The sequence below is a fragment of the Natator depressus genome, chromosome 1 (assembly GCF_965152275.1).
Source record: "Natator depressus isolate rNatDep1 chromosome 1, rNatDep2.hap1, whole genome shotgun sequence".
NCBI classification, from domain to species: Eukaryota; Metazoa; Chordata; order Testudines; family Cheloniidae; genus Natator; species Natator depressus.
The window spans coordinates 116,327,253-116,341,808 of NC_134234.1; the positions used below are offsets into that span (position 1 = coordinate 116,327,253).

At 44.5% G+C, this 14,556-nt stretch overlaps 1 protein-coding gene across 3 annotated transcripts in view; it reads left to right on the forward strand.

Moving 5' to 3' along the window:
- The first annotated feature begins 5,860 nt into the window (after window positions 1-5,860).
- TBC1D8 (TBC1 domain family member 8) overlaps window positions 5,861-14,556 on the forward strand; it is a 78,156-nt gene continuing 69,460 nt past the window's right edge. For 2 of the 3 annotated variants that reach the window (XM_074964860.1, XM_074964865.1), the window contains exon 1: window positions 10,399-10,582. In XM_074964860.1, the coding sequence (XP_074820961.1) occupies window positions 10,456-10,582 (127 nt within the window). In that variant the 5' untranslated portion in view covers window positions 10,399-10,455. Of the gene's footprint in view, window positions 5,878-10,398; window positions 10,583-14,556 lie in introns of those variants that run through there. The other variant, XM_074964879.1, reaches the window with a different exon arrangement.

Here is a 14,556-nt window from a genome sequence, read left to right on the forward strand (position 1 = left end):
CAAGCAACATCTAAACACCACATGATACCAACATTGCCAAAATGAAGGGGAGACAACACGGGCCTTTATTAGAAACCTGCGTGGATTATCTGAATTCTGTAAGTTTGAAGAGAGCAAAGATGAAAAATCGGACAAATTTTTAGAAAGGATACATGAGAAACAGAGCAATTTAACAATTTCTTTCCTTTTTACTTTTTTATTACCTTGATATTTTCTCTTTCACTTTTTTGTGACCACAGTAAAAGAGAAAAGACTTTTATTGCTCATCACCACAAACTGGGGAAAGCCTGAAAATTCTGTACAAATGGAGACAGTCAGAGACTTAAATTAGACTGCTGCCAGACAGGAAGAAATCAAACAGTGCTAGCATACAGAAAAGCATGGGGGTATAGTAATTGTCAGATTGCAGCTCTCTTTGATGAGTACTATATTTCTGCTTCTATCGCAAGCATAAGAGGAGTGATTACTGGCTAGCATATGCTGAAAGTGTAAAAAGAAAGGCCATTGAGCTAGAGTTTGTCATATCAAATCAATGAAAGAAGTAATAACAAGTAATCTTCTTGTGGAGATCCCTGGAGTGTGAGAATTACTCAAAACCTGCTTGGAAAATTATCTTGAAGGAGAGCCACAAAAATATTAGTTTTAACACTTATTCAGGTGCTAACACTTCAGTGGTATCAGCACTGAATTATGATACAGTTTTGCAGTTCTGGCCACCAGTACTACAGTATTTTGAAATCCCCAGGCGGTATGCCACAATGCAAAGGGTAGTTTATTGAACAAGTGGAATGAAAGGGCAAGCTGTACATTTTCCATATTGTTGTGGTCTGCAGTGACAACATGGATGTGAATCAGCTGAATTCTAATGCTGTTCAGAGTATAAAGATTGCACTGAAACCCAATGTAGCATTCTATTGTGTACTGAGTATTACTCGCAGAATAACTGCTCCACAGCTGCCAAAAGGCAGGCAGGACTAGAAAGAATAGAAAGCAGTGGTGGTGGTGTGAGAATTTGTGAACACCGGAGGGGTGTGCACTCCTACTGTTTCTGTCATGAAAGAAAGAAGGGAAGATAGTCTATATTTAAATCCAGCAATTCTGAGGAAAAAGTATATTTAGCATGCACTTGTTAACATCCTTCCAAAACTGGATAGGAGGTGTGTTCAAGTCTACATGCCTCTAAAGGGTTGTGAAAATTCCCAGTAGAAGAGTAGCGCTAAATTAGGCCGTGATTCTGCAAGTTCCTCTGCACAGGCATACCCAGAACCCTGGCCCTGAGCGGCTTTCAGGATTGGGAACATAATAGCTTGAGTTGGCCAACAACATTTCACGTTTGGTCCATTTTGCTTTTGTAACATGCCTGACATTTTTCACTGAGAAAAGGGCTCAGCTATTACAAGACTCTAAGAGGGAGTTACTGTCTACATGGACGATATTCCGGTGTGTGGATGTTCAGAGGAAGAACACGATAAGCACCTAGAGGAAATCTTTAAACAATAAGAACTTCTGGTCTGAAACACAAGGGGGGGAGGAAAAAAAGCAAACTGTGCCAAACTACTTCCACTTTTTAGGCCATGAGATTAGTCAAGATGGACTGCATCCAGATCTAGAGAAAGACAGCCATCTTAGAAACACAGTCTCAATAATCTGTGCAAAGCAACAAATAAGGGGCATAATAAACCATCTTGGACTTTTTTTTTTTTTTTTTTTCAGAATCACCTAATTATTGCTGAGCCACTGAGGTACTCTTTTGAGCTTGAAAGTTGAATGAACATGGAATTTGAATAAGGAATTAGCCTTGAAGGAAGTAGAAACTAGCATTGAGGGCTCCAGTATGAGTTTTCTTTGATAGCGCATAATAAATAATTGTGTGCATGGATGCCAGCAGTTACAGTGCAGGGAATGTGTTACTGCAACAGTAAGGTTTCATATTAAAGCCATTACCTTCCTCTTTGATAACATTACTGCACAGGCACTTACAAATAGAAAAATGTCAGGCCTGTGCCTCAATTTATAAAAGTTTTCTTATTTCCAGACTTTTTTCACCTAGTCACAGATGCCAAAATATTTGTAGATTTAAGTCTGCTTCTGCCACCATTCCTCATATTTAGTAGGACTTCCTCATGTGAGGAAAGTCCATTGATGTAAGGCTAGAGCACCATGAGTAAGGATGGTAGAATCAGGCCCTAAGGGAATAAGGATTTTGCAGTCTGTAACTAGATTAAAAAAAAAAAAAAAAAAAAAAAATCTTTTCGAGTTAATAAAGAGGGTAAGAACCAGTGGAGTAAGCCAGCAGTAGTGTAAAATAAATAAATAAAAAATCTACTTCTCCAAGCTCCTATGTCATTGAGATTAACAAAGGAAATTTCAGAAAGAATAGACGATGCCTATAACTTGTTACAAATTCCTTAAAGGGTGTAGATGAGACTTTGCAGATGGACTCTTTAATTCCTGATAAGAAACCAAACTTTCAAATTAACACACACACGAACAACAAGACTCCCCTCTCCTCCCTCCTTCCACTCCAAAAACCCCAACAGATTATTGGAATTCTATTTCTATTTTGGGGATGGACTCTAATCTTGTATTACACCAATACAACTTCAGTGCATTATTTCTATGTAAGCAAGATCAGAAACAGGCATCCAAGAGGAGTGTATGTAGTAGTAGAATAGTCTATTGTGTTTTTCCTGCTAGAGCCAGTCCGTTCACCACAGCATCTTGGTCAGTGCCTTCCCCTAAAATGCACATACTTGTGTAATTACATAACGTGGGGATGGGATGGGAAAGACAGACTGTCTTCCTGTCCCTAGCAGAGGGACACCTTGAAACTTGATAGTCCTTTTATTTATCCTAACTAGTGTAACAACAAATGTTGTTGTTTTGAAGATGTTCTTCCTGTCAAAATATAGAAATGCTCATGTGTATTGTACTGCCAGAAGGGGGAAAGCATGCTAGATTACTGGGCAAAGCTGTGAACCAAACAAATCGAAACACTTAATTGTGCAATGAGTGGTTTTTTTGTTTGTTTGGTTTTTTTCCCCCATAGCTGCCTGGAGCTTCATTGTACTTGCTGATTGTACTGTAAGTTGTTGTGAAAGACACCTTTCACTTCAGGATAAGTGTAAAAAGCAATTGTGGTCCTTTATGGAGCCACATAGCTGAAGCAATAGGAGCACCTCCCAAAACACAGGCACATGGCAAGGTTTGAGTAGAAGTTGAACCATGTAGCTCAAAGGGCTTTTTGCAGACTGATATAGCAAATGCTGGGGCTTGGGCATTAAAGAGAAACAACAGAGAAATGGAGAGAGAAGCAGCAGAAAGCCAATCAGACAGACCGACCAAGCATTGGGGGCATGGCCCTGAGAAAAAGATGAGCTGGGCTCCCAAGCTGTGGTACATGTACCACTTGCAGTATTTGAGCTTGATGTCCCATCAATTCACTTCCCAAGAATTTTTTAAGAAGGTTGTATGTGAACCAGTGAAGTTTGGTTGCCACTGGCCTAAAGAGAGACTTTTGGGCAGAGTGCTGACTGAAAATGACTTGGAACTATGATGTGCAAAGAAACTGTGTCCAACTATTTGACACCTTCTATGTACAGGGAAACAGGACTTTATGTACATTCTTGGTAAACAAACAGGATTGCACAAAAGAAATACCTGACTCCATCATCAATGTCTCTCCCTAACGGAAACAACTTGCAAGGTCCCGAATGCTGGCTACCTGTTTGAGTCAAAAGGGGTAACAAAATATACTTTTATGTTGTCCTTTACAAAGTAATTGTTAACTTAATCAGAATCAATAAACAAAACCACTAAGATTTATTACAGATATTTATGACAGGTTTCAGAGTAGCAGCCGTGTTAGTCTGTATTCACAAAAAGAAAAGGAGTACTTGTGGTACCTTAGTGCCACAAGTACTCCAAGGTACCACAAGTACTCCTTTTCTTTTTGTGAATACAGACTAACACGGCTGCTACTCTGAAACCTCTCATTAGGCAAGGCACTGAATTTAGCCGTATGGAGTGGAAATCTATCAACTTCATGAAAAAACTCGTACAGATACAGACAGACATCATCTTCCTTTCCAAATGCAAACAGATGGACCAAAAGGACTGAAGGTAAAAAAATCCATTACAATCTACATATTTGTTAGTCTCTAAGGTGCCACAAGTACTCCTTTTCTTTTTACAGATATTTATAAGTTTGTTAGTTCAGTGGGGCAGGAGGGAATGTTATAAATATGTACTTCGCTGTTAACTGCCATTTGCAATCTAGTCAGACATGACAATTTTACTCCTGAGAGCATTCTGCACCAAAAATAAAAAATTAGGTGCCAAAAATTTAAAAATTCTGCACACAGTAGTTTAAAATTCTGCAAAATTGTGCAAGTTTTATATGTCAATAAATAAATGCAGAGGTTCCAACATTGGGGAGCACAGGCCACTGGCTCACAGAGGTGGGAGATCACTGTGCAGCTCCCCCCCCACCCCCTCCCGGGACACGGACTCGTTGGTAAGGCTGCACACAACCTTGACACGGTGCAAGGACCGTGCCTGCTACAGAAACACCCCAGGGCCCTGCCTCTCCCTGCCAGGTGCACCAGGTGTGGGCAGGCAGGCTCAGCAAGACAGGATCTAAGTGTGGAGGGGTTCAGTGTGGGGGGGGGGGGGGATCCAGGTGTGGGTTAAGAGGGGTGGGGCAATCTGGGTGCGGGCGGCTCAGTGGGGGAACCAAGTGCGGGGGGGATCTGGATGCACAGGGGCTTGTTAGGTGGTTCTGGGTGCAACAGTAATGGGACTCTGCAGTGGGGTCTAGGTGAAGGTGGTTGGGGCTCAGCGGGGGGGGTGTCTGAGTGTGGGAGGGGATACAGCTTGTCAGGGGGGTCTAGGTATGTGTGTGGGGGTCAGGGGAAGTCCAGATGCTGGGGTTGTGGAGATCAGTGGGGTGGGGAACGAGGTGCAGCTGGTGGGGCAGGTGGTGGGCTCGGTGGGGATCCGAGTGCGGGTGGCTCATTGGGGTGATGCAGGGGGAGTTGGGCTCATGGGGGGGGTTCTGAGTGCAGGGGGTGAGGCTTAGTGAGGTATGAGGGGGTCACTGCATGGGGGTTGGGTGGATGGGGGAGCAGCTCCCTGTACAGGGATCCCTCCTCCTGCAGCTGAGGAACAATGGGCACAGGAAGCAGAGTTGGGGAGGAGAGTTTGTAGAGCTTCCTGCAGCTGGGGGAGAAATCTGGGGATGGGTCTCACCCGGGCCTGGATGCCGTGCAGGGGAAGAGGAAGTCCCCTCTTCCCCAGCTGAGCCCAGACTACCAGCTGATTCAGGCGCAGGGTAGGAGCCACCAGTCAGGTCTTCCCCAGTCCTGCCCCCGTCCCCACAGTGATTTACCTCTCTGCCGGCTGCCCTGGGCACCTGAAACACACTACTGTGGAGGGTTGTATGACTGCTTTTGTGGCTTCCCTTTGCTTCCCTGTCAGAAAGTCATTTTTCTCCAGGAAGCAAAGAAATCTGCAGAGGACATAAATTCTGCGCATGCGCAGTGGACAGGAGTAGACAATGGACACATACTTCAGACTCCTGGGCACTTCCACTGAGATCCACTCATGGAAGGATCATCCACATGTGATCCAATCCTCTTCAGCCTGGAAGTGGGTCTCATATCCCTTTCTTGCATTATTTGCTTCACCTCCATTCTGGTCCCTCCAAACCCATGTATGTTGCAATAATAACTTAATACAGACCAAGGTTTATTCACTTCTTTTGCAGATTCCCAGGAGCTGGTATGGCCAGAGTGGAGGGTCCCTTGCAGCATAGTCTCAATGGAAGCAGAGCCTGGGTCGGTGACTAGGACCCATGTTGCTGTGGGGCTAAAAAGAGTAGGTTGGGCTGCAGCCTGGGCTCTGAAACCCAGCAAGGGGGGAGGATCTCTTAGCCTGGGCTCCAGCCTGGGCCTAAACATATACACTGCTACCTACAGCCCTGCGGAATGAACCATGCGATTCCGGGTCAATTGACCCTGGCTCTGAGACTTGCTGCCGCAGGGTGTTTTTTTTGCTGAGTAGATGTACCAAAGCAAGTCAGGAATAGAAGATCACACTTACTCTGACTACATGACATACTGCTTCCCTCTACTGCCTCAAAATGCCACATCCCAAGCATATTCAGGGCCACTCCTTTTTGAAATTTTCCATGAAGCTTTTTGCTAACCCTAGATGCTCTCATGTCGTCTAAACTGCAAAATCAATATCTTGTGCTATTTGTTGATATTTAAATCTAGAAGTGATATCAGTGATCATAAATAACCTATAGCTATTTTCAGAAGGCATATTATGGATGGAAGGAACCCAGAAAACTTATTTTCTTACAGTCTGTTCCTTCCAAATAAAGTGCTTCCTGGCTTGACTTGTCCTGTTCTTCTACAGAATTTATGAGAGAACACCTGCAAAGTTTATATCTTCAGAGACCTCAGGCAGGTACTATGGATGGATCACCATTTTCCCCTTTTTGTTTACCTGTACATATCACCAATGCAAGACTGTAGATGAGATTCCTAAGAAAGATTCTTAAATTATTAAAATCTTGATTGCTGGAAATAACCAGTAAATAAGTGGGGTGGTGGTGGAATCCCTCTAGTATCACCTTGCATTAGTTGCTGACTATAGTCTGCTGATTGCCAGAGGTGGCTGTATTTTGTTTCTTGAGTGCTTTGGATTGAAAGTTGTGGTAAAATTGTATTTTTCTTCTTGCAACCATTATTTAGCCTTACTCAGATGTCAGTGCACTCAACATGCAATTCTGCTCCTAGAAAATTTTGTTCTTCCGCCTTGAAAAAGAACCAGGCTATTTTCAATTTATCTGGAATATTTATTACACTATGTATCACCATAGCCCTTTGTTTTACTATATTATCCTTGAGACAAGGTAGGTGAGGTAATCTCTTACTGGACCAACTTTTGTTAGTGAAAGGACAAACTTTCAAGCTTAGAATGAACTCTTCTTCAGGTCTTTGATTAGTTTTCAGTTGTCTGATCCTCCACAGCCATTTATAAATGGCATTTTGTGTTAGTTTCCTTCCACTGATTCTATATGCCTGAAAAACAGCAAACTGCATGTCTTTTGATGATATGATTTTTAACCAACTTTAATGTGATTAAAAAGCCTTAGCCTTGGAAGAAGTACTGTTGATTAGGCTCAACCAGAGGCAAGTCTCAAGGAATAATCAATAATGGCATGTGTGCATGACATGTGATACTAAAATAGAAGGAAGTTTATTGTACTCTAGCCTTGCTCTCTTTCTAGTCCTAGGAAAAGTTTTCCTCAGTGGACAGAAATCTCATTTTAAAGACTAACAACTCAGTCAGTCGTCTTTTTAAGTACTTTTCAAACCAATTTTCAGTGAAGTCAAAGTTGAGTGTAAAAACAAAATAGCAATAAGTGTCAAATCAGAACAAAAGAAGGAATAAACATGCACAAATCTAGCCACTCAGCAGTTATTTAATTTTAAAAAAAACCTGACTTCTCTTCCAAACTGTTTTATGAAGGGGAAAAAACACCATCCTGCTCACTACTACGTCAAATCATACTCTAGAATACCCATGTTCTGACTGAGCATTTTAAATAACCTCTTCTCATTCAATAATTAATATTTTAAAAGACATTATTGTTCCTCCATCCCTCATCTGTTCTTTTTAATATTTCAGCTGCGTAGTACATTCACTTTTCCTTCTGCTTGCCATTCTCTAGTATGAAAACAAAATTCTGGTACTTGTGTAGACCACGCACACACTGTGAGGGAAAACAAAGTTGAACAAACTATAGTCAGCTTACAGTGTTTGGCCTAATCAACTATTTAATTGGTACCTAAAAAGCAATCAAAAGAGTCACCTTCAGGTATTCCAAATGCCAGTTACCACTGGCTGCGCCACACACCTGGCTGCGCATGTTAGAATATTCAGAATACATAAAACATCTTGTGTATTGCAAGCAGAGGGCCAAATCCTTTGTTTATTAATCAAAATTCTCTACTAATAGGCACTTTGCCCAATTTAGCAGTATGTGATTTGGTCCATAGTGACTGAGTGTCAGAGTCTAGAGAAGGAGTGAGATTCTGACCTCAGTTATTCCAGTGGTTATAATGGAATTACTTCATATTTACTAGTATTTGTGATCAGAATCTGACCAAGAGAGAGAACTCTGGACATTGAATTAGACCAGCGGTTTTCAAACTGTGGGTTGGGACCCCAAAGTGGGTGGTGACTCTGTTTTTAATGGGGTCACCAGGGCTGACTTAGACTTGCTGTGGCCAGGGGCCAAAGCCCAAGCCTGAAGGCTTCAGCCCTGGGTGGCAGGGCTCAGGTTACAGGCCCCCTGCCTGGGCCTGAAGGCCTTGGGCTTCAGCTTTGGCCCCCTGGCCTGGGGAGGTGGGGCTTTGCCTTTGCCTCCTCCCCCAGGGCAGTGGGGCTTGCTTGGGCAGGCTCAGGTTTCAGTCTCCCCTCCTGGGGTTCTGTAGTAATTTTTGTTGTCAGAAGGGGGTTGCGGTGCAATAGGTTTGAGAACCCCTGAATTAAACATTCATATTTCAGTGGTCATCAGTATTACCAGTATAAAATAATACCAGGCAGGATTTACAGTAGTAGTCCTTGGTTTTCAAAATCCCTTCTTCAAAACTATTTAAAATGACAGTGGGGTATGCATCCCTATCCCACTCCATTTTCTGAACAAAAACTAGTGAAGATCTGCCTCATCTTTTGTTTGTCTATAGACTCCAAGGTTTGGAGTTTCCTCTGCTGAAGGGCCCAGCAAGTTACTGTTTTGGGGCTTGTTTGTTTGTTTGTTTGAACTTCTGATGCCAGGTGGATTTCACAAAAGCAGAAGAGAGTTAGATTGTAAGGTATTTGGGGCAACTTTTTGACCTGCTTGTATAGCACCTTGCACAATGGGGCCCTAATCCTTGACTTGGGTCTCCTAGGCATTACAGGAATACAAATAATAAATAATGTGTGAGAGTGCTGAGACACAAACCTAGCCCTAAGCCATTTAGGTCATGTTCAGTCAGTCCCTGACATTTCTCATAGTTTAGAGGATTAAGTGATAATTAAGATGTTGATTCTGCAAACATTTATACATGTGAATAGTTCCACTGATTTAAAAGTTAAGCAGGTACTTAAGAGTTTGCACGCTTAGGCCCTAAGCAAGTAGGTCTGCACAGTTGTGATCCAGAAAACATTTGGAATCCCTTTGCTCTCCCCTCCCCACCTTCTTATGACTTGTGAATATAAAAATGACTAGGCTCAAATGGATATATAGCATGAACATTATTTAGCTATTGGATGTATTTACAGTATATGTAACCTAGCAAGCAATCTTGTTGTTACAGAGTGACTTTAAAATGGGAAGGAACTTGCAGATAGCTTATATCTGAACTGATGTAAATATATGCCAAAAATGTGCAGTGCACTGTGTGTTAGTGTCAGAGGATGGTGACAGATATGGTATGCTAATTCCCTGGCACATTGAGGAATGTTGATGCCCAGAGATGGCTGTGTGAGCTTCTGATCATATCTCCCTAGAGAGCAGTAGTACAGTATTTAACATATAATAAGACCTTGCCTTCTTGGAGGGGCAAAAAAGAGAGACCTGTCCTGGAATGTGCAGGCAGGGGTGCTGAAACAATTTGTAGAGGGGGGTTGCTGAGAGCCATTGAACCAAACTGTAAACCCTGTACATGATGGAAACCATTTCAAGCCAGAGGGTGCAGCAGCACCCCCAGTTCTAATACTTAAGTGTGCACACGCCCATCTCTCTGAGGGAGAATAGGAGAACCCTGATTTCTGGGAGTTGGGATGGGTGGAGGAGCAACCAGCAGCCCCTGCCTTCAGCAGGCACAGGGTGGATCCCTGGATGAGTGTGGAGGCGATACTGATTTCACTCTCAGTAAGATGTAAGGGAAAGGGAGAATCAGTACCGGTGCTAGCCCACTGGGGGCCTTAAGCAAGAATATCCCCCCCAATAATTAATAGGGGGCACCTGAGTTTCTCAGGCCCCAAAACAATTGCTTAGTCTGCTTATGCCTAGTGCGGCCCTGGGGAGAGTCTGCGGGGAGGAGGGCTGAGAGGAATCAGTGCCTCTCAGGACAGCGGTGGGGAGGCGCTGCCCCTTCCCGGCAGGGTCTTTCTCCTCCCCGCAAGGGGGTGTCCGGGCTTTCCTCTCTCCCAGCCCGGCACGGAGAGCCTGAAATGCGGGGTCCCGGGTGGGGGAGGCGCTGCGGGGCCGGGCTAGGCGGGGAAGCGAGGGGGAGTCTCCTGGCGCCGCAGCGCGAATCCCGGCCGCGGTGTCCCCGGGGAGGGAGCGGCGGCGGCGGCGGCTCCGCGTCCAGGCTCCTCCCCCGCGGCCGGGCCGCTAGGCGAGCGAGCGAGCGGGCAGGCGGGCCGGAGAGAGGCGGCGGTGGCGGCACGATGTGGCTGCGTCCCGAGGAGGTGCTGCTGAAGAACGCGCTCAAGCTCTGGGTCACCCAGAAGAGCAGCGGCTACTTCGTCCTGCAGCGGCGGCGCGGACACGGGGACGGCGGGGGCCGCTTCACCGGTACCGCCCGGCCGGGGCCAGGGCTGGGGTGGGAGCCGCCCAGGTGGGGCCCGCCGGGCCATTGCCCCCTGGAGCCGCTTTCTCCGCGGGCCCCGCCGGGCTGGGGAGGGGAAGCGAAGGGGGAGCGCCCCCCACCTTCTTCTCCCCGTGCCTGGCACTGCGGCGGGCGGCGGCCCCGGGCTCAGGAATCAGCTGGTTCCGGTCGGGGCCGCAGGGACCTGCCCGCCAGGGGGGCAGCGGAGCGGCAGCTGCTGCCCGGGGGAGTCCGGAGCAGGCTCTTTGTTCCGTGCCCCGGCGGGCTCTGAGGGAAGCTGGTGCTGTGTTTAGCGCGGAGACAGGGCCGCCCCCTCCAGCCGGCCGGGGGGTGTCTGTGGCTGCGGAGCGGGGCACTGCCGGGGGGTCCAGCTGCGGCGGGTTCTAGTCGCCGGGGGCCCCAGGGCCTGCCTGCAGCCATGGGGGTGGCCCCTCCCAGAGTCACCGGTGCTGGGGAGGTTTGTTCTGACAGCTGGATAAGTTACTTGGCAAGATGCTCCTTCCGGGCTCCTGGAAAATCCTTCCCTTTAAGGTGAGAAAAAGATGTTGAGGATTGTTTTGGGCAAGGCACTGAAAAACCGCGGGCTGTTTGTTCAGCTGCAGTCGGAAGGCAAACAGAATCCTATTGTCCCCCTGCTTCAGTACAAAACAAAAGCGTGTCCTGCTTCATAAAGTACTTGTTAAACTCCCTAAGAAATAATGCGTGCAGTTCTGGGCACCCTGCTGTAAGAATTTGAGTTATTGCCTTGTAGGGAGTGTTGCCCTTGTCTCCCATGAATGTTGGCAGTTTAAATAATCTAGATGACAAGGAGAGGGAATTGGTCTTTGATCTTCTGAAAGATAACCAAAAATACTAAGTTGGTGCATAGACTCCATCCTAATGGACAGTGTAGAAAAACAGAAGTTTTTAGAATAGGTGGATTAACCTGGAATGAAAGGAGAGAGATACTAGTGAGAAGAGTGAGCCAAAAAAAAAAGTTCCATACCGTTCTTATACAAGTGTTGAGTGAAAAACACACAAAATTATGGTGGTTTAAATTTCCTTTGTGCATGTGTTGCAATATATTAAGTGCCGATTATCCATATTTCCTTTTTTTAAATAAAGGATTGATTCTTCAGAGTTCTTTGACTCTGACCAACTCTCTTGAAACTTGATAAGTTCAACATCAACTGTACTAGTGTAACTACCCAGGTTAGTGATTGAAACAAAAGGGGTATATTAGCATTTGTCTTAAAATTTCACTTCTTTGAGCTAGCACAAATGCAGCGTTAGTACACACTGTCCACAAGCATTTTAGTGACCATGTTGTCCAATTCTACTTTAAGCAGGTCTAGCCTTTATGGTGGTTAATGTGCTGGTGGCCTATCTGCTGCTTCATATACACACGAAAAGCAGCAGTGATAATACAGATGGCTGCAGAAGAGCAATTGCCCAGAGCTATCCTTTGGGATTTCTGAAAATGAATGGGGCAGAGTTGCTCAGGATTGATTCTAGCTTCTTTGCTGGGAACTGCACAAACAAATCACCAAAAACCTTGCAGTCAGTAATATCAAAGCTAGATCTGAGGAAAATCACCATGAGTGATCTCTTTCTACATCTGTGGCTAGGACATGATTAACTAATGAAACAAGTGGAGCATCACATATTCAGGACTAAAATTGATTGAGTAGGGCCAAGAAAATGATTTGGTGGCAGTTACCTGCATGTACTTTCTTAGTGTTCATAGGATTTCTGTCATCCTATCAAATATACATGGTGAAAAATTAGATTTAGTAGTGCATTTGCAACTTCATATTTCCATTAAATAGCTTCCAACCTACATTTGCATTTTTACTTCATTTAACTGTACAAAATGTTTATTTTTAGCTCCTTAGTTGTGCATGGTACTTTTAGAAGAAAATATGAAGACAATGGATCATATTCTGCCCTAAGTTACAACTGTGTAAATCTGGAGTAAATTCACTGGGATCAATGAGTTATACCAGGTTAACTCTAGAGTAACTGAACAGAATTTGGTCCAAAGTCCTTGCTCTGAGACGTTTACAATCCAGATTGGACCAAAACATAAAGAATATGATGATACATCATATCGGGGATGGAGAAAGACAGCAGCAAGCAAAAAGATGAAGGAATGCTGCTCTTCAATGAGTCTGACTTCTGTAGAGAGAAGATTGTATTCTATATCTTAATTTTTTTTAATTCAAATTTCTTATGATGGATTGTAATTTAAAGAAAGTTGAGCTCTTTAAATCTCACAATCTTTTTTTGGTCCATAATAGACACTTTTAAAGGCTACTATGTTTATTTGATATACCAAAGGTAGAATTGTTCTATGATTCTTGTCAGTATGTGGCATTGTCTTCTGTCATCTCCATTTTATTTGGAGTCGGTGTCTGTCCTGGCTGTGTAGGCATTCACTGTTTGTCACCACGAATGCTTAATTCTCATTCAGTAGACCAAGATGTCAAGTTACAATTGTGTACCTTTCATGAAACCCTGGCCCAGCTGAAGTCGAGGGGATGGGATCAAGATTTAACTCCTAGGGTTTATATTATTATTTCCCCTTCCTCTTTGTGTGGAACACATAGCCCACTCTTCATTCCTTGATTGCTGGGATGAGAGAGATTAATTTCTAGATCTAAAAATATCTTCTACAGCTGTTAGTTTTAGGTCCAGGTGGATCATGTGGCTGAAATCACAAATGTGAAGTCTCTGCTCCTGAGCTTTCCATGGCAGACATCTGCAAGTTTAAAATAAAAAATTGATGTTTGTTGTCTAGCTAAGTTCCTGGTGCATCCTGTTGACTGAATACAGAAGCTAAATCTGCAGTGCATACAGTCTTTTTATGTAAGGTTAGCCTAAATCTGTTTTGGCTGATTAACTGAAAACACTCTTTCTCTTTCTATCCTCTTAATTTCCCCCATCTTAAGAAAATTAGACACATTTCTTTAATCAGCTTTTGTTTGTATTGTAGAAGAGCCTAGAGCAGGGGTGGCCAACCTGTGGCTTCGGAGCCACATGCGGCTCTTCAGAAGTTAATATGCGGCTCCTTGTATAGGCACCAACTTCAGGGCTGGAGCTACAGGCGCCAAGTTTCCAATGTGCCCGGGGGTTGCTCACTGCTCAACCCCTGGCTCTGCCACAGGCCCTGCGCCCACCCCACCCCTCCCCTGAGCCTGCCGTGCCCTCACTCCTCCCCCTCCCCACTGGAGCCTCCTGCATGCCAGGAAACAGCTGATCGGGAGGTGCTGGGAGGGAGCGGGAGGCGCTGATTGGCAGGGCTGCCGGTGGGTGGGAGGTGCTGGGAGCAGGGTGGGGGAGCTGATGGGGGGGGTTGCTGACTTATTACTGTGGCTCTTTGGCAATGTACATTGGTAAATTCTGGCTCCTTCTCAGGCTCAGGTTGGCCACCCCTGGCCTAGAGGTTAGGTGCATCTTACAAATGGAAAAAATTAATAGAAAAAAATTAAGTGCACTTTATGATGAACATAAGTGAAATGTTACAATTCTCCTTTACTTGGAACAGTCAAAAATGAGAACGATGATGGGAAACAAAGTGAAACAAAATAGTTAAAACCAGTGTGAAACTTTCAGTGTAAATATTTAAAACTAGTTAGTTCAGTGATGGGAGAAATGGCTTGAAATTTCTAGGACTTTTAAATAGACTCTAAAAATAGATTAAAGAAATGTCACCCACATGGGACGAGATTATACTACTTATTTTTTAGAGCAGATGTCTATGAGTCAGGAGTTCTGGGTTTTGTTTCTGGCTCCATCAATAACTTAGTGAAAAATGAGTGCTTACCTCGCAAGGCTCGATAGGCAGTATGCTTCCAGATGAAAGATTGAATAAAAATGCAAAGTACTATTATAAGCAGAGCCATCTTTGACTTTAAAATTATACAGCAGTTCACAGGCCTAACTTTGATAAATCATGGAG